General features: G+C 35.6%; 4 protein-coding genes and 1 pseudogene across 10 annotated transcripts; 3 read left to right on the top strand and 2 right to left on the bottom strand.

Annotated features, from left to right (window-relative positions):
• Positions 1–1,028: 1,028 nt before the first annotated feature.
• LOC127120948 (serine/threonine-protein kinase STY13) lies at positions 1,029–4,994 on the top strand. 6 transcript variants are annotated; one of them, XM_051051573.1, is made up of 7 exons: positions 1,029–1,106; positions 1,936–2,280; positions 3,345–3,466; positions 3,596–3,804; positions 3,895–4,069; positions 4,397–4,531; positions 4,606–4,994. In XM_051051573.1, exons 2-7 carry the CDS (start codon positions 1,965–1,967, stop codon positions 4,810–4,812), a joined length of 1,164 nt encoding a protein of 387 aa, XP_050907530.1. In that variant the 5' UTR covers positions 1,029–1,106; positions 1,936–1,964; the 3' UTR covers positions 4,813–4,994. The 6 variants fall into 6 exon arrangements, with proteins under 6 accessions (XP_050907530.1, XP_050907532.1, XP_050907529.1 ...); XM_051051575.1 differs by lacking the exon at positions 1,029–1,106 and adding an exon at positions 1,119–1,146 and having other exon boundaries at positions 1,965–2,280; XM_051051572.1 differs by lacking the exon at positions 1,029–1,106 and adding an exon at positions 1,119–1,146.
• A 2,183-nt stretch (positions 4,995–7,177) lies between these two features.
• Positions 7,178–8,781, top strand: LOC127120947 (pentatricopeptide repeat-containing protein At3g22690-like). Its single transcript, XM_051051569.1, has one exon. The coding sequence runs from the start codon at positions 7,233–7,235 to the stop codon at positions 7,716–7,718; it is 486 nt and encodes a 161-aa protein (XP_050907526.1). The 5' UTR covers positions 7,178–7,232; the 3' UTR covers positions 7,719–8,781.
• Positions 7,838–8,779, top strand: LOC127120945 (pentatricopeptide repeat-containing protein At3g22690-like; annotated as a pseudogene).
• Positions 8,782–9,164: 383 nt separating the features above from the next.
• Positions 9,165–12,085, bottom strand: LOC127120946 (uncharacterized). 2 transcript variants are annotated; one of them, XM_051051568.1, is made up of 6 exons: positions 11,868–12,085; positions 10,896–10,927; positions 10,566–10,700; positions 10,276–10,467; positions 9,995–10,135; positions 9,165–9,735 (listed from the first exon to the last, which is right to left on the bottom strand). In XM_051051568.1, exons 3-6 carry the CDS (start codon positions 10,696–10,698, stop codon positions 9,356–9,358), a joined length of 846 nt encoding a protein of 281 aa, XP_050907525.1. In that variant the 5' UTR covers positions 10,699–10,700; positions 10,896–10,927; positions 11,868–12,085; the 3' UTR covers positions 9,165–9,355. The 2 variants fall into 2 exon arrangements, with proteins under 2 accessions (XP_050907525.1, XP_050907524.1); XM_051051567.1 differs by lacking the exon at positions 10,896–10,927 and having other exon boundaries at positions 11,868–12,083.
• Positions 12,086–17,504: 5,419 nt separating this feature from the next.
• LOC127120944 (protein RDM1) lies at positions 17,505–20,115 on the bottom strand. The gene is made up of 3 exons (XM_051051565.1): positions 19,863–20,115; positions 19,602–19,746; positions 17,505–18,100 (listed from the first exon to the last, which is right to left on the bottom strand). Exons 2-3 carry the CDS (start codon positions 19,726–19,728, stop codon positions 17,721–17,723), a joined length of 507 nt encoding a protein of 168 aa, XP_050907522.1. The 5' UTR covers positions 19,729–19,746; positions 19,863–20,115; the 3' UTR covers positions 17,505–17,720.
• Positions 20,116–25,503: the final 5,388 nt, after the last annotated feature.

Raw genomic sequence — 25,503 nt, 5'->3', positions numbered from 1 at the left:
ACGTCATCAGATGCACATGTTGAATTGATTTAAGGAGACCAGAAGACCTCCAAAAGGTGTTATGTTAACAAACTAATATTCAGGAGGGTGATTATGTCTACAATCAACGCTTATGCGCTAGGAATGTAGGGATTTAACTTTGTCGATCTAAGCCATAGAATGAAGCTCGAGAAAGAAAGTTAGACGCCCACATGAAGTCAAGAGGAATCAAAATTGAGCCCTAGGGGATTGGTCGCTCTACTCATAGAGTGTGACCTTATCAGGTAATTGCGACAAATTATTTTCATAGCTCGAGAAACAATTTGATATTTGAAAATTGTTTCCGGAAGTCGAATATTCGCGGTAGTGAAGCGAACGCCTCCCACTTGTTTATTTGACGAATATTAAGACGTGTGTCACCTATTCTTTTATTTAAATTTATTTAAAGTATTTTAATCGGAAGACAAAAATTCAGACAATATAATGAACGTAAGTCGTTCCATCGATTAATTCAATATTCAATTATTATTTAAAATAAAATAATATTAAAATATGACATAACATTAAATATTATAGTTTTATTAAGAAAAGATACCCGTATTCAATTAAATTCAACTGAATATACATCTTAAAAAAATATATTTATTTATTAGTACCAATAAAAGACGGAAACAACAGGAAATAAGTAAAAGATCCAACCCAATAATAAATTAACTTTTTTATATCATAAAATCAAATAATATTAAAAATTTCCCTTCTAATAAAATTGTATTTTGCTGGTAATAGAATAAAATTGAAGTCATACTATTACTTTGACAAATATGTCACACTTTCTTTCTCTAGGTACATATACATAGTAATTATAAAACTAAGTAAAACGACATAAATTCTATGCGACCAAACAGAACAACATTGTAAGCAAAAACAATGTCCTAGGTTTGTCCTTGTTAGTACAGATGTATCGCAGAAAAGAAACCACCTGTCTTATAGTCAACAGACAATAAAAAATACAATTTAATAATAAATAAAAAATACATATTTCCATACATAAACATAATTTTATAATTATAATCAGAATTTTTATTTTGATTTTTGACTAAACTATTATAATCAGAATCGAAACAAAGGTAATGTCTGGTTTGTTTGTGTTTCATCTATTTTGAAACGGTCTCTCTCTCTCTCTTTCTCTGTTTTACGCAACATTTTAGGGGAAAACACCCATTTTTTTCTGTGATCATAATCGTTGTTTTTTCATATATGGGTTTTTATACAAGCTGGTTTTGTTTTGTTTTTGTGTGATTTTATCCTTCAAAATCGCTTCTTTATCAATTCCAGTTTCATATATTACAACATGAACAAAATGTGATGTTAGCATCTCAAAAAAATCTTTGATGATGATGACAACTTCTTCAATCTCCATTTTGTCTCTTGTATCAAAAACCACAACTTTTGATTCTTAAAAAAAGCTAAAAAGGTATCCAAATCCCACTCTTTACGCACCGACCCTTTCTTTTCTCCATAGCCTCAAAAAAAAGTCAAATTTTCCGTCTATTATGTAGCAAGCATAGCGTAATTTTTAATCTGATTTGTTTTTTTGTTTTTTTTTAAATTTATTTCATGTTCCTTTGATTCTTCTGCTGACAGTTTCATAGTTGCTAGCATCTTTTAAGGTTTGTGCTTTGCAGATACTTTTTTTTTCTCATTATAAAAATTTGATTTTTCTGCCTCATTCATATTCGTCATGGAATAGTTTGAAATGGGAAAAAAGTTTTACTTTTTATTATTCATATAGTCAATTAAACAAAATGGTTGGTGAGAAAAAAATCTGGGTTTGAATTGAATTGAATCATGTGATTTGAAGTCAATTTTCTAGGAAGGATATATCAAAGAACATGCTTTGGGGGTGTTTTTTTATATAATGATTTTGCTGCTGATTTTTTTTTTGTGTGTGAAAAGATCTGATTTTGAAGCTGTGATTGGTGAAGATGGATTTTGAAGGTAGTAGTACACCAAAGAAGGAGATGGAAGGAGAAGGAGGTGTGGAGGGTTCGAAGATGAAGGGTACTGGAAATCAAAGTAGTAAAGATATGATTTTCAGAGCTGATAGGATTGATCTCAAGAATTTGGATGCTCAATTGGAAAAGCACTTAAGCAGGGTTTGGTCGAGAAATACTAATGAGCCGAAAAGGCCTAAAGAAGAATGGGAGATTGAATTGGCGAAATTGAATTTGCGATATATTGTTGCTCATGGTGCTTATGGTACTGTCTATAGAGGCACGTATGATACTCAAGATGTTGCAGGTATATATTTCTTTGCATTGTGTTTATGATTTTTAATTTGTTGTTTTGAATTTGAAGATATGATTCAATGTTTTTTAATATTGAAATGTTACGTGGTTTATTCGGCTCGTGAGTCTGGTGGGAAATGGATTTACTGCGGTTTGTCAAAAACCTCGGCTATTGGATGAAAATCGTACGGCTTGTGTTTCAAGTTATGTTATAAAAGCATGTTTATTAGAGTTGAAATATGAAGCGTATGTACGATTTTCATGCAATGGTTGTTATTGACTGACTTCGCGAATGTAAGATTCGATTCTCCTGACCCCAGGGAGTCCGGTCCGAGTTAGTTTTCACGCTGATATATTTGGCATGTTATAATGTTATTATTTAATGATTGTTTGAGTTTGTGATGTTGTTAGTTGGAGAACATAATCATTGAAGTAGTGTTTGAAATTAATAATGATTTGCAGTGCCGCTCTTTTAGATGAGTTTGAATTGTTCCGACAAATTTTGTCGTGATCGAATGAGACATTCGCATTTACACAAAACCACATTTTCTTCAATCAGAATTGATTTTGAAGGTTGCAAAATGTTTTTGAAACATGAACTTATCAGAGCACGTGTTTGGGAAAGATTTTTTCATGGTGCCTCGATGTTGTTATCATACAACGGTTCAAAACACGGGTAGTATCGATTTTTATGGAAGCGACAAATTTTAGCTTTTGCGTCAATGTGTCCTTTAAACAAATTCAATTCTGCTAACTCACTTTTAAAATATCATTACACAAACCAATTCCATTTCTTTAACCTCGATTTGGTTAGAATCAATTCTCTCAACATTGATTCATTTCAAATCAATTCTCTTAACATTGATTCATTTAAAAAACAAATAACCCTTTGAGTCAAAAAGAAAATTTGTGAAGAGAGGAAAAATCGTCTGTCTGTGAGGAATATAGCAGTATGCTAACTCTGTTATCCTTTCTAGTCAGTAAGAGCAGTGCAGAATAAAGATATACTTTCTCTGACATTTGTATCGAGATGCATTTTCTTAACTAACTTTTGTATCGTGATCTTGATCTTTACAGTGAAAGTGTTGGATTGGGGTGATGATGGTGTTGCCACCGCTGCTGAAACTGCCGCTTTACGCGCATCTTTTAGGCAGGAGGTTGCCGTCTGGCACAAACTTGACCATCGAAATGTCACAAAGGTAATGACTTCGCCTTTTAAATCTCATTTGTTGAAATTAATGACTGCTACATGATACAATATTCGTATCGACGAATCATGAATAACTTTTTGGATTAGTGACTGTTTTGTATTTATTTCTGCAACACAGTTTGTCGGAGCTTCAATGGGAACTTCGAATCTTAAGATTCCTACCAAAAACTCTTCGACCGACAATCAAGAGACCCTTCCTTCTAGGGCATGTTGTGTTATCGTCGAGTTTCTCACTGGTGGAACGCTGAAACAATACTTGATCAAAAATAGGCGGAAGAAACTTGCGTATAAGATTGTGGTTCAGCTTGCTTTGGACCTCTCTAGAGGGTAGGTCCTATTTTTCGATCCCTACAATAAGAAACTGCAAATTCTATGCTAGTACGTATAGAATGCTAATTTATTTTCCGTAATATGCAGTCTTAGCTATCTGCATTCGAAGAGGATTGTTCATCGTGATGTTAAGACGGAGAATATGTTGCTAGATGGTAGCCGGAATCTAAAGATAGCTGATTTTGGAGTTGCTCGCGTTGAAGCTATGAATCCAAGTGACATGACCGGTGAAACTGGAACCCTCGGATATATGGCTCCCGAGGTAATTGATGCTTCATTGAAAAATATTACCTGATATGTTACTTGTTTCCATGAGATTGGCTCTGCTTAGATAAACAACTTAATTAAGCATCTATAGCATAAACATAAACACTTATTATATAAGTGCTTATAGATAAACAATCTCACACGTGGTTATATTAGGAGATGAGTCCAAATAAGTCAATTCAGTCATAAGTATTGTTTTTTGCGATTTCAATATTTAAGTATACATACGCAACTAGTTGCAACTTAAAAATTACTCGCATGGTTTAATAGATAGGAACTTCGAAGTTTTTTGGGTTGAAATATTGGTTTACACAATGTGTAGGTTTTGGATGGTAAACCTTACAACAGGACATGTGATGTCTATAGCTTTGGCATTTGCCTGTGGGAAATTTACTGCTGTGACATGCCCTATCCAGATCTTAGCTTTGCTGACGTGTCTTCTGCTGTCGTCCGTCAGGTATGATTACGAACATTGGAGTTCATATGTGATGAACGATGCATGAGTTTCATATTGATTATGTTATAATGCAGAATTTACGACCGGACATTCCGAGGTGTTGTCCAAGTGCATTGGCGAGCATCATGCGTAAGTGCTGGGATGGGAATCCGAGCAAACGTCCGGAAATGCACGAGGTGGTGAGAATGCTGGAAGCACTGGACACAAGCAAAGGTGGCGGAATGATACCGGACGACCAGAGTCCAGGTTGCTTTTGTTTCGCACCGGCTCGTGGTCCTTAATTAATTTTCAAGAATCCTTGACAATAGATATGATGTGAAGTACAGAAAACTGGGAAAATCGGTATTTTATGGTTTTGCCAGTATTTTAACAGTTAACATTCTTTTGAAAGTCGGAAAGAATGGTTGTAAACAGAAAGGAAGAAAATTGGTTTTTGAATGCATGAAAAAGGGTTATAGACTTATTCTATTCTTGAATCAAAATGTGTGATTGAGACAAGTCTAATCATTTGGTATGGAATGATATTTTGATGAATCAAGGATTTAATATAACATGGGGTGATTATTAGTTTAGGACCTACATATACTTTAACATATTTTATAACTCACTAAACTATGTCGTATAATAATGGATCAAGAACTCGTTGTTTTCTACACACCATCTTTTATGGTTGATACCCACAAAAGAAAAAATATCTAATAACAACGGTTTGATTGTTGCAAATTGAATTATTATTTTAATTTTTTGTTCTGATGTATAATTAGTCTGTTTCTTTTTATTAGTTCCTATATTTTAGGTTTTTCTATTAGTGTGTTTTAAAATAGTTTGTTAGAGTTTTTTTTTCTTTTTAACTCGGTCAATTCTTTGGGCTTATATAAGGACTCATCTCTTGTATTTTTCAATTCTTTTTATTAATGAAATATCTTTTTTTTCTTCTTTTAATGATGCTTCCTGCCTATTTTGACATGATATCTAAAGCAATACAGACTACTTTGATTTTTTCACAACATTGCTATCATCATTTTTTTCATTAGAGTTTATCTCTTCTTTGATTGTCTTGTAAGTAACTTGCACTAGAAAAAATCAATATCGTGGTAATCTCATGTATCATTTCATGTGGTTTGATTCATTGAAATGCTTCCAAGCTGTGTTTTTTATGTTTTGCTCTCGCGTTTCTTAAAATCTCTGATTTCGTTTATAGGATCTAAATTATTTTTCAAATTGTCTTAGGATAATAAGGGTTTATTCAACCTCCCCTTCTAAACCTTTTTGTATCCATATTCTCACCCAACAATATCTGGATTGTTTGGTAGTAGAAGATATACACTTTCAAGCGTGCATTGATCATCATCAAATGCTTTCTTTGAACAACATAGCCTTCTACTCTGGAAGGTTGGTTTGCGGGTCATGTGTGATGTATTCACATCTGCCTGAGCGCGTCATGCGTCAGTTCAGCTACATGCAGTTTGTTCCCAGAGAGTCTTTTAGGTACTACTCCGGCCTGATTTATAACAAAAAAAGACAAATTTTATGCTTCTTAAGAAATATAGTTAAGTGCATTTAAGTTTCTTGATTTCATGTGAGAGAGACAACACAATTACTAATATACCATCAATTAAATTGTCCTCTACTAACAATATTAAGTAATTAATGCAGAGATACTTTTGGAATAAATGCATTAAATGCACCTAGATTTGTTGACATTTGCTTATATTTAAGGCCAAAAAAGTTACAAGACTTTTGCTTATAAATAAGGCCGGTACCGAATGAGGCACATGATACCCTAGCTCTTAGCGGCTGGAGCGCTGCATATAGATACATCCAATAGTATTTCAGGGTGTCACATCCTTATATGACACTGGATGCCATTTAGGTCAGCTCATCATAAAGTACTAGAGGAAAAGTAGGTTAGGACATATCATGTTGATGTGTAGCCTAGATATCGACGTATCATGGATATTGCGCAGGTGGGTATAGACGGAGGAGTCTCTCCGAAAGGCTCGTAGATTTCATCCTTGATGAGGTACGGACAACACTTTAGTACGGTAGACAGTGTAGGAGCAGAGGATCTCGGGTCCGACATAGCAGTAGTATGTAGTATTTACATTAGGAGCATTATTATCCTTTGTAATTTATTTTGACTTCATTATGAATTTCTAATTTATTCATTTATATATGGCATTTTCATATTATTTGATAAGAGTGTGATTTAATTTATATAAAATTTATGATGATATTTTAACTATAATATATCTTCAAATACATAATCGTATCTCTAAAGCAAAGTCAAAATTTACTTTTTTGGATGCATACGGAGATGCATTTTTGTATTGTGTCTGAATACGATCTCCGAATCAATTTATCTCAAAATGAATGTGTCTCAGTTATGAATGAATGCATGGGTGCGTATAGGATGAATTCGGAAGTGCATCTCTAGACTAAGTTTTTTGGAAGAAGAAAAAAAGAGATGAGACTCACTTAAAACGTCTTTTGTTGTGAAAATAGTGCGTCCGAAAATAAACTTTTAAATTTTGAGATGTATTTTTGGAATTTTTTATGGTCTTTTTCCACCGCTTAAGATGAGATAAACAATCTCGTGTATTTTTGTGCTTTTTTTTTTACTATGGATCCAATTTAAAGATTAGAACATAGCTTTTTGGGAGGTCGGGGGTTACTTTCACATGTAGTAGTGGTAGCAGTGATGGGTGTTGTTTCAGAAAAGTTCATCTTCCCATTTTTGCTTAGTGCTTCCTCTAAAAGTGTAGTTCTTTCTAAGAGTGTTCAGGTTGATGGGGTGGTTGTTAAGATGAGTTTGGAGAAATATTTATTTGTTGCGTACTCTTTGATACATTTTTATGCTGAATGTAGAAAGGTTGATTTAGGACGAAATGTGTTTGACAAAATGCTTGAGAGAAGTGTTGTGTCTTGGAGTAGTTTGATTAATGGTTATAATGGGGTGGAAATGACTGAGGAGGTTGTTTTTCTATTCTTTGAGATGGTTGAGGCAGGTGTTGAACCAAATCCGGTTATTATAGTTTGTGCTATATCTGTTTGTGCCAAGTCGAAGGATCATGAATTGGGTAAAAAAGTGTGCGGTTTGATGACTGAGTTAGGGGTTAAACCTAAGAGCACTTGGACATCAAAACTTGAACACCGTATGACAAATGGCCTAAAATATGTCTGCTAAATGTATTGAGAGGAGAGAGAGAAAGTGAGAGAAAATTATTATAAAATCCACAACGGTATATATAAATACTGTGTGAGACGTGTTTTTAGATGTCAAAATAACTTTTCTGTAAACCTAATATGCTCGTGGTGCATGCACTGCTTGATATGTATTTGAATTGTGGAGACATGTGTGCTGCAAAGGGTAGTTTTGATGAATTTAGTGATAAGAATTTGGTTGTGTACAATACTATCATGTCGAATTATGTGCAACATGGGATGGCTGGTGAAGTGCTAGTAGTTTTGGTTGAAAACCAGATAAGGTAACCATGTTATCTACAGTTGCAGCCTGCGGACAGTTGGGTGATCTTTCTGTTGGGAAGTCGTCTCATGCTTGTATCTTCAGGAATGAACTAGAGAGTTGGGACAACATTTCCAATGCCATCATTGACATGTACATGAAATGTGGCAAAAGAAAAACTGCTTGCAAAGTTTTTGACAGCATGTCAAACAAGACAGTGGTGACATGAAATTCTCTAATTTCAGGTTTGGTTAGAGCAGGTGACATGGAATTAGCTTTGAGAATCTTTGGTGAGATGCCAGAGTAATCTTGTATCTTGGAACACTATGATTGGTGTCACTGCCATGGTTCAAGCAAACATTTTTGAGGAGGCAATTGGTTTTTTCAAGGAGACGCAAAACCAAGGGATTAGCGCGCATTATGCAGATAAAAAGATAACTCAACTGGCCCTTCATAGAGTTGGGACTCAAATGCTGCTATCCGATATCTATGCACCAGCTGGAAAATGGACGGATGTAGCAAGAGTGAGGGAGCAAATGAAGGAGAAAGGGTTCCAAAAAGTGCCTTGGTCAAGCTCAATAGAAGTTTTCAGATTGATTCGCGAATTCACCTCTGGCGACGAATCACACACCGTGATTGAATTAATACTCAGGGAACTAAACTGCACGCTAAGCCAGGTGGGATATGTTCCTGATACAACCAATGTCTTGATATTGATGAACAGGGGAAAAGGCATTTGCTCAGCAGACATAGTGAAAAACTTGTCATGGCTTATTGATTAATCAATACCGGTAAAGGAATACCTATAAGGATAGTAAAAAATTGTAAGAATGTATTCTAATTGGTCACTCATTTGCAAAATTAGTGTCAAAACTATACAGTAGGGAAATAGCTGTTAGGGATGATAACAGGTACAGTATCATTTTTCCAATAAAGGATTCTGTTCTTGTAGAGATTATTGGTAATAATATAGTTACAAAGATGAACTTTTGACCTCTGCTTTACAAATAAACTTCACTATTGGCAATTTAATTTCTTTTTTAAATGTACCAATCATTTTTTTTTAACATATGTCTCTTCAAGGGAAAAATCAAACAATACATTAATTAATAATGCACGGGGGAGACAGTAATCTCGGAAAGCATAGGAAACAACTAAAAACCTGTCTGTTTAAATCATGTTCAGTATATAATTTTTGTTCAACAAAATTCACGACATGCTGTATTTGAGATAGGTCATACAAAATTTTCAATCCAGGATTGTAACTAAAGACTGGAATATTATTAACAGAGGGACATACACTAAAATGCAGCCGTGTATTTAAAAGGAAAATAGTCTAAAACAGAAAATAATGAGGTTCATGATGTGTGCTGTAAAGTTGGGCAAATGGAATCAACATAACCATTGTGCATGTAGTCCTTCTTCCAGAGATTAGCAATATGAATATGCGACGAGACTTGCCGATGGACTTGTTCCATGAGCCAGACAGTGGCTTCAGCTTTGCATGGATGAATTATGTCGTCTAAGCGCATATACTCATCATTGCTTCCAATTCTCATTTGGTCCCATTGCTTAAGCATAGTATTTGTAAGGTAGTGAAGAGGTTGTCCATATAGCTTCTTAATGGATGTGCCTAATCCCATCCATGAGGCAAATGGGATGACAGAGCCTCGATTACTCGGGATTGGGATCTGCTGCATGTAATCCTGATACATTGCTGCACGTCTGATGATTACATCTGCATATAAGCATGAGTTTGCATGACTCAAAAATAATTGGTCTGACAGTAGAAAAGTGTAATAGTATGCCGTAAAATAGAACTATAGACTCAACCATTCATTATCACATGATTAATTATTAGCATAGGAAACTAATTTAAGTGATAATTAAGCATAAATATTTAAATAGAAAAAAAAATCAAAAGGAATGGATCTTTTTTTAATGCCAGGAGTATTTAAGGACATGATATTTCAAAAAGCAGATGCAAAACAGAATACCTGGGGAGTTGATATCTATTGAGGGTATTGAGATCGGACTGTGAACTGTTGGAAGATTGGGAATAGGATTTGTGAGAAAGCCATCACTCGGTACTGATGGAAATGACATCTTCTTTGCAGTCGAAGAGCACGCTCCTCTTCCTGCTCAACAGACATGCATAATTAAGATTAACTCATTGAATCAATATCCACACTGCAAACCCTTGCTCACTGTCGGAGGAATCCACGCCTTCACAGGTAAGTTAATAAATAAATTATTAGTATGTAACCAATCTTTTTACCTTCAACTTCCTCAAGATGAGTGGTAGAACGAATTTCTGGTTCCCCGACATGATGGTTTTCTCCAATAATATGTCTACTCGAATTCAAAGATCGTCCAAACATTGTAGCAGATGTGTTACGATTGATAAATGAAGTTTCTTGCTCCTTACAATAATATGACATGGGTGTTGTCATCGAGTGTCTAGTCATCTCTAATTAATAGTGAGAAAATAGTGAGAAATATAACTAAGTGGAAGAACTTAAGTGGTTATAAACTATAACTCAGATTAATAGTAAGGTTTACAAATACCATCATTGGCATGATGATGCAGAATTTCAATTTCAGTAAAGCTCCTGATTTTGCTAGGACGTCTTTGATTTAAAATCAACTTTCTTTTTGAGCGCGCCTCTCCTGAACGTTTTTTCAAAATCTCTTTATCCATGGCTGCGCGCACACAAAAAAACGATAAGAAAGCGCGAAACGAGCAAAACTGATACAAATATCATGATAATCATGAAAAAATATTCACCAGCTTCAGAGGGAAACATGTGGATCTTCCAAAAAGAATTAAAATAATATCACACACTGAGCCCTAGAAAGATGTACAGAAATGAAAAATCACAAACATCGGAGGTATACCTACAGAAGTTCAAGTTTCATGGCCTTAATTTCTGTGGGAGTACAGCACGATACACATGTTCGGCTCAGAAGGATCAAAGATAGAAGATATCAATAACATGACAGAGATCAGCACAATATGAGATATTGTAATGATTATCCTTAATAGAATTTATGCAATGTGTTCATAGAGAGACTCTGAAATCTATTTTCTGAATATTATCATAAGCAACAATATATTTTGATTGTTCTGAGTAGAGCTAAGAGTCTAACTAATTATTAGTTAGTTACAACTAACTATTAGTTAGTTAGTTACAACCAGTTATGAGTTAGTTACAAGGAGTGTCTATTGTGGCTGATGAAACCTATGTAGTCAATAGCAGATAATGTAGCATTGCAGCCGACCCCCAAAACACTATACCGGTATGGCATATTCATAACTAATCATCAATAGATTATGCTTGAATTATTAGTCGCAATGAATTTTGAAAATTAGTTAGGAATGTGTTTAATTTTGTGCATTCTTCGAATTGTTTTCCTAGACTTCGGCTTAGCGGTTATACTTCTATCCGCTATAGCGTTTTGGGATCAACCGCTATGCTACACTATTTTCTATGATTCATAATTTGAGAGGCTACCCTCCCTTCTCCTTCCCATTCCGCCTCCGTACTCTCAAACAAAACCTAAATGTTTAAAGAAAATGAGCTGTACAAAGATCAAAATCATTCAAGCAAGTCACATTTCTAAGATGAGAATTTCAAAATGAAATATCCTGAATTCTAGTTACTAAATAATCAGCACAACAATTAATTACATTGCAATCAAGTCAATTTGTGAAATATACCTTACTGGATGGTGACATTGATGGAATGCAGATTTCAGTATTAATTTAATAATTTCAATATGAAATGAAACAAATCAATTAAAAGCAATGACTAAAATGGAACCTAAGAAAAAACAGAGGAATTGAAAAAGAAAGAGAATGAATAGAACCTGAAAAGATTGAAGCTCAGAGAAGAAAAACCAAATAATCTGAAATGTGAAACCCTAAACTTGAACAAAATCTCCTCTCTGCTCTGCAGCGAAACAAGTAATTAACACCAAATGAAGTTAATTAAATCAATGTAGATGGGTTTAGTGTTAGGGCGAATTAGACTTTGCGAGACTAAATCTTAAGTTCATCAAGTCACAATAAGTTGAGGGAAAGTCGAATTTTCACTTTTAATTTATTGTTGGGCTTTTTTTGGACAGGAATATCGAAATTTTAAAAACTTTTTATTAGTCTCTTAAATGGAATTTATATTAATATCTTTGAATAAATTATTTAATATATATTTAAAGGATTTAATTGAAATGTCTGAAAGTGTAAAGATATTTTACCTTATCAGTTCATTATAATCATTGATTTGATTTATTAAAGATATTTTACACACAAATGGATGATTGTGATGTATTAATAGTGTAAAATTGATTAACGAAGTAAAAAATCAATAGGATTATGTTGTTTTAAATTTGGATAATCCTAACTTGTCCTCCTGGAGCACAAGATAAGACATTCAGTTGTAGAAAGTTTGTATTGAAAAAATCAATTATAAAATTAATTTTATACTTTTATTAAAATTAATACACAATTTCCAATACAAAATTATTTTCTTTAGTTCTTATCTTTTGTTCCTAGGGCACAAGTTAGCATTACTCTTTAAAATTTAACTTGACATTTTAGATGATCTAACTTTATATCGCATCCTATTTCAATTTTAATTTATATAATATATGATCTAATTTTGGATGTGTTAGTGTTAATTTTAAAAAAGTAATTTTATTTTTATTTTTAAAAATGGATTCTATAAAAAAAATAAAAATATCATAAACTTTTTTTTTTAATTGAATGATTAATTTTGACGTTCTATAAGATAAACGTACATTATTAAAGATTAAAATATGATCAAAATTATAATTTTTTCAAAAAGTTGTATTTCAAAAATGATTTTTATGAAAAGTTATTTGAAATAGTTTCAAAATTAAATAATTTTTTAAAATTTGTATATCTACATTTTTTTTAATAAAATGATGAAAAATATCTAAAATCTCATTTTAAAAATAACTATTTAAACGAAATTTTCATTTGAAGTTTTTATGAAAATTAATTTGTAAATTTTTTTACACAAAATTATGTCAGACTATAAAAATCATTTTAAAAAATAGCTAAAACAAACGGGTCATTTATATCACATCATATTTCAATTCTAATTTATACCGTATATTTAAATATATCAAAAATTATTGTAGAGTAATTGTTAGTGCCTAAGACACTTTTAGTGAGGAGAGAAAGAATGAAAGTAAGATTTGATATTATTGAATTATGTACAAACTGAATTACAAAACATATACCAGGTCGATTCACTCATGTATCTGCTCACTAATCTGATTGAGAAACATATACCAGGTCGACTGTTGCACACATATCTCAGAGATCCGGCAAATTGTTTGAACAAAGTTGCATCGACTTTGTCTTCCTATCCATGCTTCTCCAACTTCAAATTTGGTTCGACGGGCGAAAATGCAAAAGTCGAATCATCCATCCTGAATCACTTGAGTATCTATTTGACATACTTTCTTTGATGTAGCACCATACCTTGCTTCGACATTTGAAATTACATGCCTAGGAAATAAGACAAGTTTCCCAGACCCGACATTTCGAATTCCCTCATCATCAGCTCTTTGAACTTCGACAAGTTCTTCAAGCTATTTCTAGTTGCCAACAAGTAATCCACATATAATCAGATGATTATTATATCGTGTGCCACAACCTGTGCATATACACCATACTCCGACCTACATTTGACGAATCTCAGTTCGACTAAGTATGCGTCGATCTTCTTGTTCCATGCCCTAGGTGCCTGCTTGAGGCCATATAGCACTTTGTGCAACTTATACATTTTCCTTGCTTCCTCCTGTATCACAAACTCAGGAGGTTGTATGACATAGACTTCTTTGTCTAAGGGACCATTCAAAAATGTTGATTTCACATCTAAGTGAACTTTCGACCAACCATGATTACGTGTCAAGGAGACTACTAGTCGAACAATCTCCAATATAGCTACTGGTGCGTATACTTCAAATTAGTCGACTCATGCTCTCTGGAAAAAACCTTAAGCTACGAATCTCGCCTTATGTCTTACTATCGACCCATCAACATTGTGCTTCAACTTAAACTCTCATTTCACTTCGATACCTTTTGTATGTGCTGGCAATTAGACTAACTCCCATGTGTTGTTTCTTTTTATTGATTGTAACTCTTCGACCATAGCTAACTTCCACTATTTATCGTTTAAGGATTCGCTATAGTTGATTGGTTCAACACCTACAAGTAAGGTGAAATGAACTAGTTCTCCATATGGTGTGACTTCATCATCACTAATCACTTCATAGTCTTGAAGTCTTGTTGGAAGAACTCTAGTTCTTTAAGGTCTTTGACTAGTACTAGCTACACCATCTTCGATTTCGATTATGTCGGGCATGTTAGTAGCTCCTTCTAATTCGACTAGACTATCGACAATATCTTTGACTTTGACATCATTACTTACTTTTTCGAAATCATAGCTCATCAATGGCTTATCAATTGCATCACTATAATTCTAATCCCATGCATAATTTTCATCAATCAAAATATCTCGACTCATCACGATCTTCTGATTAGTTGGATTGAATAGTCTGTATGTACCAATTTTATGATATCATACCAGAATCATAGGTTCACTCTTATCATCAAACTTCCTTTTTCTAGCATCAGGAACATGCTTGTAACAAATAGAGCCAAACACCTTCAGATGACTCATTGATGGTCGTTTTCTGCTGCACACTTCTTCAGGAACCTTGTTCTTCAACTTCTTGGTATGGCACATGTTCAGAATATAAACAGCAGTGGAAACAACTTCACTTCATAAGGATTTTGGCAAATTCTTCTGCTTAAGTATGTATCTCGCCATGTCCAATGTGGTCATATTTCTTCTTTCTGCTATTCCAATATGTTAAGACGTGTAAGGAGTAGTTTCCTCATGATCAATACCATGTTCTACATAGAATTCTTCACACATCATTGATATATATTTGCCACCTTCATCTGTTCGCAGAACCTTGATCTTCTTTTCACTCTGGTTTTCGACAAGTATTTGAATCTCTTACAGAATGCAAATGCTTCGTCCTTTCGCTTGATCACATAGATCCAAAACTTTCAACTATACTCATCGATAAATGAGACAAAATACATGTGTTTCACTAATGGTATGATCCTCAAACGGGCCACATACATATGAATGTACTACTTCTAGTATGCAAGAGGATCTCATTGGCATAGTTGAAACGAAAGACTTTTTGGATTGCTTCCCTACTAAGCAATATTTACAGAGTTTGTTGGGCATCTCTAGACTTGGTATATCAGTTACCATATCTTGAGTGATTAGCTGATTGAGTGACCTAAAATTCAAGTGGCCAAACCTCAAATGTCACAACCAATTATTCTTGTAGTTGACAACTGTTTTGAGGCATTGTAGCTCAGTCGAACTGATCATGGTCTTAAATGTCCTGTTCTTCAACAAAGGGGATTTCAAGACCAAATTATTATGAGTGTCGAACAGTTTCAAGGCTCCATCTTTCATAATCACTGAGAAACCATTTTCGATCAATTGTCCAACACTTAGCAGATTCCACTTCATTCCAAGTACATAGAGTACATCTTTGATCATAGTTTTTCCTCCATTTCTCCTTTGAATAACTATGTCGCTAGTACCTTTTGTTTGCAACGAGCTATTATCAGCAAGTGTGACCTTGATCTTCTTCGACGAGTCGAAATCTGCTAACCACACTTTTCGACTAGTCATGTGATTCGAGCATCCCGAGTCAAGGAAACATGATCTTGGAGTCGACATGGTCATCTGCACTGCAGCCATAACCACCACATTTTCATAATCATTTGAATCTTGGTGTGCAAGATTTACTCATTTCTCCTTGTCTTTATTGTACCAACAATTCTTGGCCAAGTGATCCAATTTTTCATTGTTATAGCATTGTGCACCTTTTTCTCTTTGTCTTTCTGATAGGAGTTTCCTTATCCTCTTTTCGAGGATTCATAAGCTTTATCATCGATCTTATGCTTTTGAGGATTCGACCAAGACTTCTTGCTCTGAGTCTTGTCTCCTTTGCCTTTGAATTTATTGGAACCACCATAATTCTTTCATGCCTGAGCTTGTAGTGCTTGTATTGAATCTTGAACCCATTTCCTTTCAACAATCCTATTTTCATGCGCCTCCAACAAACCAACCAAATCTTCCAATTTCATGGTTTCAAGATTGTTGGATTCTTGAATAGCTACGATAATGTGATCAAAGTGAGAGGTCAACATATGCGTTAACTTTTCAACTATCATCTTATCAATTAGGGTTTCACCACAATCCTTCATGAGATGGACAAGATTCTCTACCTTCGACACATAACCTGCAATCTTTTCATCTTCTTCCATTTGCAGCAATTCATACTGTCGCCGCAAAGTCTGCAATTTAACGAATTTGACTTTCTCACCTCCTTCGTAGTACTTGACAAGAATATCTCATGCCTCCTTCGTCGATTCAGCATGAGAGATTTTGTCGAAATTCCCCGAATCTACAGTTGATTGAATGCAATACGCAGCCTTGTAATATTTCTTCATCGTCTCCTTGTTCGCAACTATCTGAGCATCAGTTGCATTCTTAGCAAGCTCAGAGACGCCATTAATAACCACTTTTAGGGTGTCATGAAAGTCAAACATAGATTGCATCTATTTTCTCCATCAGATCCATTTCTTGCCGTCAAGAATTGGAAGAGAATTTGAAATGCCATCTGTATTATTCATCTTTGTAGCGATTGATTAACAACCCACGTCCCGGAAACACGATCGCCGACGTTTTGTTCTTGAAAACACGATCAAAGAATCTAATTGAAGCTCTAGATATCAATTTGTTAATGCGTGAGACACTTTTAGTGAGGAGAGAAAGAATGAGAGAGAATGAAAATAAGGATTAATAATATTGAATTATGATTGTACAAACTAAATTACAAACATATCTATTTATATATACCTAACTTATGTCTATTTATATGCACCTAACTTATATAGTGAGGAAGAAACTCTAAACTCTACTTAACTTTCGTAGTTCACAAATTTTAACTTTTGCTAATTTAGAATACATCACAAATTTAAACATTTCTAATTTAGAATACATCACAAATTTTAACTTTGTTAATTTAGGATACATCACAATTTTTTTTTTTAAAATGGAGGCTTTTTTTTGAAAAGAGAACAAATAAAATTATCATCAGCTATAAACTTATATAATCAATCAAGTTCATATAGAATAACTTTGACACAGACCTCTCTCTCTTATGCTAAAAAAATTGATACACAATATAACCCAAATAATCAAATAGCGGTTACATAATAACAAGTGACTCATCATTTCTTGAATTCAGACTCTAAAAATAGAAAAGAGATATTAAGTTGATGATTAAATTATATAAACAATCAATGATTTTTAAAAATATTCATTATATTTAAGACCTAGTTAAGAGGGAAATAATTGGAAAGGAGTCGAGTCAAACGCCTAAAAACCCGTTTGTTTTTAAAATTGAGAGAGTGCAGTATGGATTTCTTATTTATTGAATAAACAATTGCAGTATATCCTTAATACTAAAGTTACCAAACACTAAAGGTAGTTAATCCTCTTTACATCATTAGCAGTATCCTGAGAGACAAACATTTTGATGCAGCTGTGTATTAAAATGGAAAATACCATAATACAGTGAGTAGAGGATTCAAGATGTGTGCTCTAATTTTGGGAAAATTGAATCAACAAACCCACTGTACACTGGGTCCTCCTTCCAGAGATTAGCAATATAAAAATGTGACGAGGTTTGTCGATGGACTTCTTCCATGAGCCAGACGGATGCTTCTGCTTTGCATGGATGAACTATATCGTCCAAGGGCTTCCATTCATCCTCACTGCCAATTCTCAATTGGTCCCATTGCTTAAGGGCCACATTTGTGAGGTAATGTAGAGGCTGCCCGTATAGCTGCTTGATGGATTTCCCTAGTCCCATCCATGATGTAAACGGAATGACAGAACCTCGATTACTCGGGATTGGGATCTGCTTCATGTAGTCCTGATACATTGCTGCCCGTCTGGTGAGTACCTCTGTATAAAGAAGCATGAGTTCTTAAATAAGTGAATTTTAAAAACAAAACATCAATTAGACTAAGAATGGAAAATAAATTAAGAAAACCACACGCATGCTGTCTAGAAACCAAAGAAACAGACTAGATCAAGGTGAAGCCCAGTATTGAGAAGTAACAACTAATTCAAGTTTTATAGAAATGGTAACAGCGATGAATTATGACCAAATAATTCAGAATATGGCAATGTTTTCCAAATTTCAATTGAATAGAAATGATAAAAAAAATTGTCTTCTCCCAGCTGATACACTTAAAGTAATCCTTAAAGCAAATATTTTGAACATGGTGATGCAAAATGTTATTGACATTGAAACAACATAAAAGCATCATATAGAAAATTAGCCTCTCACAATCAAGGGTATTCATAGTGTGGCTAACCAAACCTAAATGAATAAATCAAATATAAAGACTAAAGTTTGGTTTTTTAAGACCACTTGAGTTAATCTAGTTTATTTTGACAAACATTTCACAGTTGGTTTAGGTCTGGTTTATTTTTTCTATACACTGAAGTAAATCCACTATTTTTGTTTGGCAAGTGTTGATCCACTTTATTGTTAAAATGAAGTGCATAATTCATTGTTACCAGTGACAACGATGATGCATATCCATGATTAAAGTAATACCGGCTAGTCTGGTGGTAGCATCGGATTACCGGTCACTAGCTTTTCAGCAGTGGTTAGCAGACGCAAGGTGAAGCTGTTCCTAGGCTCGCAGGCAAGGGCGGATGAGAACTAAGTTGCCCTTATCTTTTCTTTCCCGTGGTCTTTCTGCCCAAAGCAAGCTAGCTAGAGGCAGAAACTCCTATTTAAGTAAGGCCAGCTGTAAACAAAGCAAACAAAGGTCGTAGTTCATATTCTACCAGCTAACAGGGAGTAGAACGTGAACTCTTAAAGGCGCATCAGCGATATCAAGAAGGAAACATCACCACCAGTCGCCAAAGTAAACAAACAACAACATCAATATCAGGTTACTCAGATCCGAATCTGCATCCGAAAAATCAACACAGCCTCTCTTTCTTCTTTTTTGTTGGAGAAAGTGAAGAAGATCTATCCTACACATACAAACTACAAACTTCATCTCGACATTGAGAATAGAGGTCATGGCGAAGGAACAGGAATCAGCGGTGCTAATGACGCTTGATTTGTTCAGATATGGCCATTTATCAAAGTTATAGTTCAACTCTGTGACCATTTAGCAATTACCGTTCAGCATCACATAAAGGAGTCGGCAGATTAGGTGGCTGTGCTTTCTAGGGTTGATAGATTTCAATAAGTTGCACGATTTTGACTACTCTGGTCTGACCAGGGGAAATGTAACAACTTACCATAAAAGAGAACTGAAAATCAATATACCTTGGATTCTATGCTTATTTTAGCATGTAAGAAATACAAAAAGGGAAAATAGATATAAATGGTATAAGGAGTTAGCAATTCATGCATTAATCAGGATGTTAGGAATAATACCTAAGGAGTCGATGTCTGTGGAGAGATTGGGGAGTTGAATGTGAAATGATGGAACGGAATTTGGGGAACAAGAGTCCATTGCATCAACATCAACTTGATCCTTCTCCGATGGAAATGGTATCTTCATCGCAACAACTTCTTCTTCCTGATTCAACACACATGCAAGCAAAACCATAGGTTATGATTCATTCATATATCAGTAATTAAATTTTCAAAAAAATAAAAAATAAAAACTAACTGAGTTGGGAAAAAAGGACTAACAAATTGAAGAATTTATGATTTGGAATGATGAAATTCAGAAAGTGATGGAGAGAGAAATGAGAGTGAGCGTCGAAGTTCTCCAAATACTGAAAACCCTGACTCGTTCACTCAGTACCGCACTATTTCACGAATCGGTGCATTCCAACTCAACGGTATTCTCACTTTTTCCAAAGTATAACTCAAACGCATCGTTTCGCCACTTTCATGAGAAGTGAGGTGAATGAGAGAGGGAGAAAGCGTTAATTCATTTTCATAGTATTTTCTCTCTTCTTAATACAAATCAATAGTTATTAATTTAGTCACGAAGAATGTCTTAAAATTTTGAAATTAACAATGATAAATTTTGAGGTATATTAGACGGTCTATTTTACACACTCTCAAGTATGATTTTTATATCATTAAACAATTTTAAGTATTAAGATTGATTAAAGAGAATTTTACTTTGATTCATTCAACGAGTTTTATCGAAAAGATAATTCTTTGTGTTCGAGTAACATTTTTGATATAATTTGTTGTTGTTGAAATGTTATGTGTGTCGAATTATATAGTTGTCGAAATGTCGACAAAACTATAGACTTAACTTTATTGTTATGGTTTATCTGAGTTAGTTATGTTAGTTGGAGATTGTTTGGTGTACAAGTAATCTCATCCTATAAATAAGGAGGTCTCATGTCATTGATTATAATACAACACAAAATAAAGTTGTTAAATTAAACTTCACTTTGAAGGCAAAGAGAAACTCTGTCGAAATTCTTCTTATTCTCTTTTCTCTAAAATCCTAATTTTTACTTTCTTACCCAATTTCATATTTTCATTCCTTCCTTCAATAATCATCGTGCAATAGAATAATCTTGCAACAAATGTTGGTTGATTCACTCGAGTGAATAGTGAAAAACAAGAGAAGTAATCAATTAAAAAAATTGATTCTTATTCTTCAAGATTTGGTTCGAAATTTTTCATAGGTTTTGTGAAATTCCACATTAGGAATTTAGCGAATTTCCAACATCTGATTTCTAGAGCACTAGCTATGTGATTCTTGGGAAGCATAACTTGATGAATCATCTGAACGAGTATTTTTCGGCGAGCCTCTCAATTATGAAGAATCAGAACTACTAGAATTGGTACGAGCAGATAAAGATTGTTTTTTGCTATCAATATCTTTGGGATCTTATGAAGGAGGGAGTGACACCGCTCGCACCAAACACGACAGGTGAATAAAAGGTTGCGCAGAAAGAATTGAAGAAGAAAGATTATAAAGCCCTCTTTATGATTCATCAATGTTGATGCAGATAATTTCAAAAAGGTCAATGATGTTGAATTAGCAAAAGAAGCATGAGAAATTCTTGACAAATCATTTTGAGGCACTGAGAATGTGAAAGATGTGAGGTTACAAACTCACAAAAGAACGTATGAATTGCTTCAGATGGAAAAAAGTGAAAGCATAATTGATTTTTCACTGGAGTTATGAAACTGGTGAATCAAATCATGGTATGTGGAGAAGTGTTGACATCAAGATCAGTTGTCGCAAAAATCTTGAGGTTATTGGCTCTAAAGTTTGACCACATGGTAGTAGTCATAGAAGAGTCATAAAATTTGTCAACACTTACAAAGGAAGAGCTTCAAGGGGCTCTTGAATCTCGTGACCAAAGAATGGTCGAAAGAGATGCAAGCAAGTTGAAGAGTGATGTGGCTTTGCAGGCGCAATCAGCAAGAGAAATGAAAGGCAATGGGAAGTGGTTCGACAATAAAGATAGCGGAAGCTACAACAATTCGATTGGTAGAGGAAACTAGCAAGAAGGAAATCTGTCAAACCGGAGAAGATCCTCATACCAAAGTTGTTGGGTCATCATGATAAGCCTCCACATTGGGTCAAGAGAAACACACAAGTGAGAGAGACACCGCATATTCACCCAAAACCTTAAGGTAATAGATGTATGAGTCCCCTCACTTATAAAGTGCTCAACCTCTACTTTTTTAAGAAATGTGTGACTTCCAACTGACACTTGTACAAAATGATCTCCCCCTCAAGTATGAGTTCATCCACTATGCTCTTTCTCAAGCGGAAGCTCTTTCATCCACATACACTTGTATCGCCATTGCGGGTTGTCATACCCCAAAATTTGCCCGTTAATATTACATGGCATTTTTCAAGGCACTCCAACTTATTCTTCAAGACATTGATCTTAAGGGAACCAATACCCAGCATACAGGTGGCCAAATCCAGAAAATGGCTCAAACTGGCATGCTCGCTAGGCGAGCAAATCCTTCGCCTAGCGAACCCTTCGCTAAAGCCACTCGCCTAGCGAAGCTTGCGGATATCAGAAAATTCTGGGCTTCATTCTGAGCCCATTAGGTCACAAAAAGAGCATTATAAATAGCAGAGCTTCATTCAAGAAGAGGGGGACGAAAACGGAGGACAGAGGGAGACGAATCGGAACCCTGGCGAACAAACCTTGGAGGTCAACCAAGAGAATTCGGAGCAACCCTAAAGGAAACCCTGAAAGCAACTCATCGGCACAAAGGATACCTCCGCCCAACTCAATCCGATACCACAAGTGATCTGCCAATTCAACGTTGCAATTCAATTGCAAACAGGTTTGCGCATCACTACTGTTTTATGCTTCCAATCTGTAATCTCTAAATACATAATGCATCATGATTGAATTTTTGGATATGTAATTAGATTTTGCATATGAGTTTAAGTATGCCTGAATATCCTGAATATTTGACCATGTTATTTCTGTAATTGAATGCCATAGGGCGTGCAGCAGGCTGAGATTGTATTATTCTGAAATTCGAAACCCGCAGTCGCTCGCTAGCACATCGCTAAGCGAGCATGTAGCGAGCATTCGCTAAGCCTTCGCTAGGCGAGGCAGAGGCGAATGCGACAGTCGCTAAAGTTTTGGTTGTTATGTCCTATGCTTATCTGATCTGTTCTATGTTAATCATGCGTTATTTTGCCTGACATTCATACTGCTGTGTTTCTTTTGCGGTGTAATCTTCGATTGCACCCTGATTTGGTATTCTGACCTGTTTGCTGAATATTGTAAGGACTCACATACTCCCGAAGAGGGTAGCTGGCTAGGTATTCCACTTTATTTGTGGGATACCCTTGTGGAGATTCATCCTGATTACTTAATCGATTTTAATGTGGACCTAATTACTTAATTGATTTTAATGTATTAATGTGGAGATTAATCCTAATTACCTAATTGATTGTAAAATATGGCCTTTGAATATGTGATCTTGGACCTCTCTTCGTTACCCTACGATATTACGGTATTACGGTCATGTCCCGCGAATGTGGGGATACACTTAGCAAAGACCCTTCGATTAAATCATCATATAAATCATAGTCCCTCGGATGTTGCCTTCGAATATATGATTTTGTCCCTCGATAACCCTTCGGTGTAGCCTACGGTTAAATGATGATCGTCCCTTCGAATGCTAAGGTATCCTTACAAATGTTGCCTTCAATGACCAATCGATGACCCTACGATGACCCTTTTACATCCAAAGGATAAAACTACTTACTTCTCAATAGTAAGGACAATTTTACCCTCCTAAGGATAGGAAATACCCATAAAGACCTTGGGTAGGTATAACTCTTAATTGCTGATTCACAACCTAGAACATTTTTCCTACATCACACTTTGCAAAACATTTACTAGAAAATAACTACTTGGTATACATTCATACTAGAATCATTACCAAGTTATATTTTTTCTAAACCGCTTTCAAAATTAAACGAGATAAATACTTTGTATACATTCATACGAGAATCATTACTGATCTCACCTGATCAGGAGGGCCTTCCAAGGTCTTGGTGAATGGGCCGGAGAATGAAATGAGAGGGGGGTGTACCTGCAAGGTGCTCCAACGCTTAAGTCAGAAAAGGTACAGAATGAGATTATCAGAGTGTGAGTTAGAATACCTGCCCCTTTGCCATGAAAGGGGTATTTATATTGAGCCCCCAGCGCTGGGCCAAGGCTCCTAATGGGCTGGATTAGCTAGGCCCAAGGAGGAGCTGCCAGGGGACGCGTAAGAAGCGTTAAGACCTAGACCAAGGTCTGCCCCCTGGTCCAACTGCCCCTATCCCTAAGGAGACAATATAGGGGAGTTGGGTGACGTGGTGAGTGAGATGCCGTTATGGCTCTGCCCGACACAACTTAGGTGTCCGCGACGTGGGTCGACGATGAGTGGATGGAGATCATATGAGGAGGACCCGCTCGTTGTCCGACACGTATTTAAGGGGCCGGGGAGACGTTCGTCGGGCGGACGGTCGTCCCCCTGACGTGTCCTCGTGGTCGTGTGGATATGGCCGTTTGGACGTGGGCTTGGCGAGCATTGGGCCGTGCCGTGCCTAGGGTCATGGCCCAGTCCAGAACAATTACAAAGTTAAACTCTCTTTTCAAAACATTTTTCAAACCATTCACAAACATTTTTTCAGACAAACCTAAGTGATCCAGCAATTAAGAGCCCATGGATAACCATGGATACAAAGGGTGCTAACACCTTCCCTTTGTATAATGTACCTCCCGAACCTAAAATCTAATTAAGGTCTTTCCTGTTCTTTTCCACCTTTCCTTATTGGATAAAAGAAAAGTCGGTGGCGACTCTTGCTATCCGCGACATTGCGATTAAAAGCAAAAACACAAAAGTCCAGTTCACCGTATGACAGAACTGGCGACTCTGCTGGGGACGTAAAAAGAGAGGTTGCCTTAAAAAAACAAGATCACCTATTTGATTTGTCTGATTTACTTTTAAGGGATTGCTTGGGTATCCTACACTTGAGTGAAAGATCCTACACCCGGATCTAGTGTACCTTAGGTAAGTAGCAATAGATCATCGCGACTATCCGGCGTATACTGGAATGGTTAAAATGATAGCTACGGTTAATGCGACACTTTGGATGTCCTGATGTTCCTCATGTTTACTTGAGGAGAAATTTGGCGTTTGCGTGGTGTCATCAAAGCATTAACCAGACCTTTAGAACCCTAATTGACTCATCCTAGCCATTAGAAAGTAGTGAGATAACTGACTTCGGTTCCGACTGGGGTTGGTTGAGACTCGATACTACACTCTTTGAGATTGGACTTTAGGGAAGCTTCGGTCAACCACTTGGTGTTGCACTGAAGTGGACTTAAAGGAAGGTCAATGATTGGAGATCCTTCTAGAACCCGATTACTATTCTAGGACAGGTTGAACCAACCAAACTTCAGTGGGGAGGGTACTTACCTATGGAACTCATGCAAGCCTTAAAACCTAGGAATGATGGTTGTGTGACTTGCTTGTGCTTGTTATTTACTTAACATCATAACATCATAACATCGTGGCATTGTACTAACCGTTTCAAGGACTTTAAACATTGAAAACATTTCATACATTGCATAGCATAACATTGCATAACAGGTACTCCAAAAGGGATCAATGTTCTCACGGTTTTCCTCCAAACAGAAAAATGGACCTCGAACAAACTGTCAAAGATCTCCATGCTCAGAATGCTCAACTCCAGGAGATGATCTTGAACTTATCCAAGGGGCAGGAGGAACTGAAGGCTCTCTTGCTCGAGAAGAAAAAAGACAAGAAATCTGTGAGTAACATTAGACCGGGAAGAAGGCAGTTTACGAAGATCAATATG

The sequence above is a fragment of the Lathyrus oleraceus genome, chromosome 2 (genome assembly GCF_024323335.1).
Source record: "Lathyrus oleraceus cultivar Zhongwan6 chromosome 2, CAAS_Psat_ZW6_1.0, whole genome shotgun sequence".
In the NCBI taxonomy this organism is placed as follows: Eukaryota; Viridiplantae; Streptophyta; class Magnoliopsida; order Fabales; family Fabaceae; genus Lathyrus; species Lathyrus oleraceus.
This window is presented reverse-complemented; position numbering and strand designations above follow the sequence as displayed.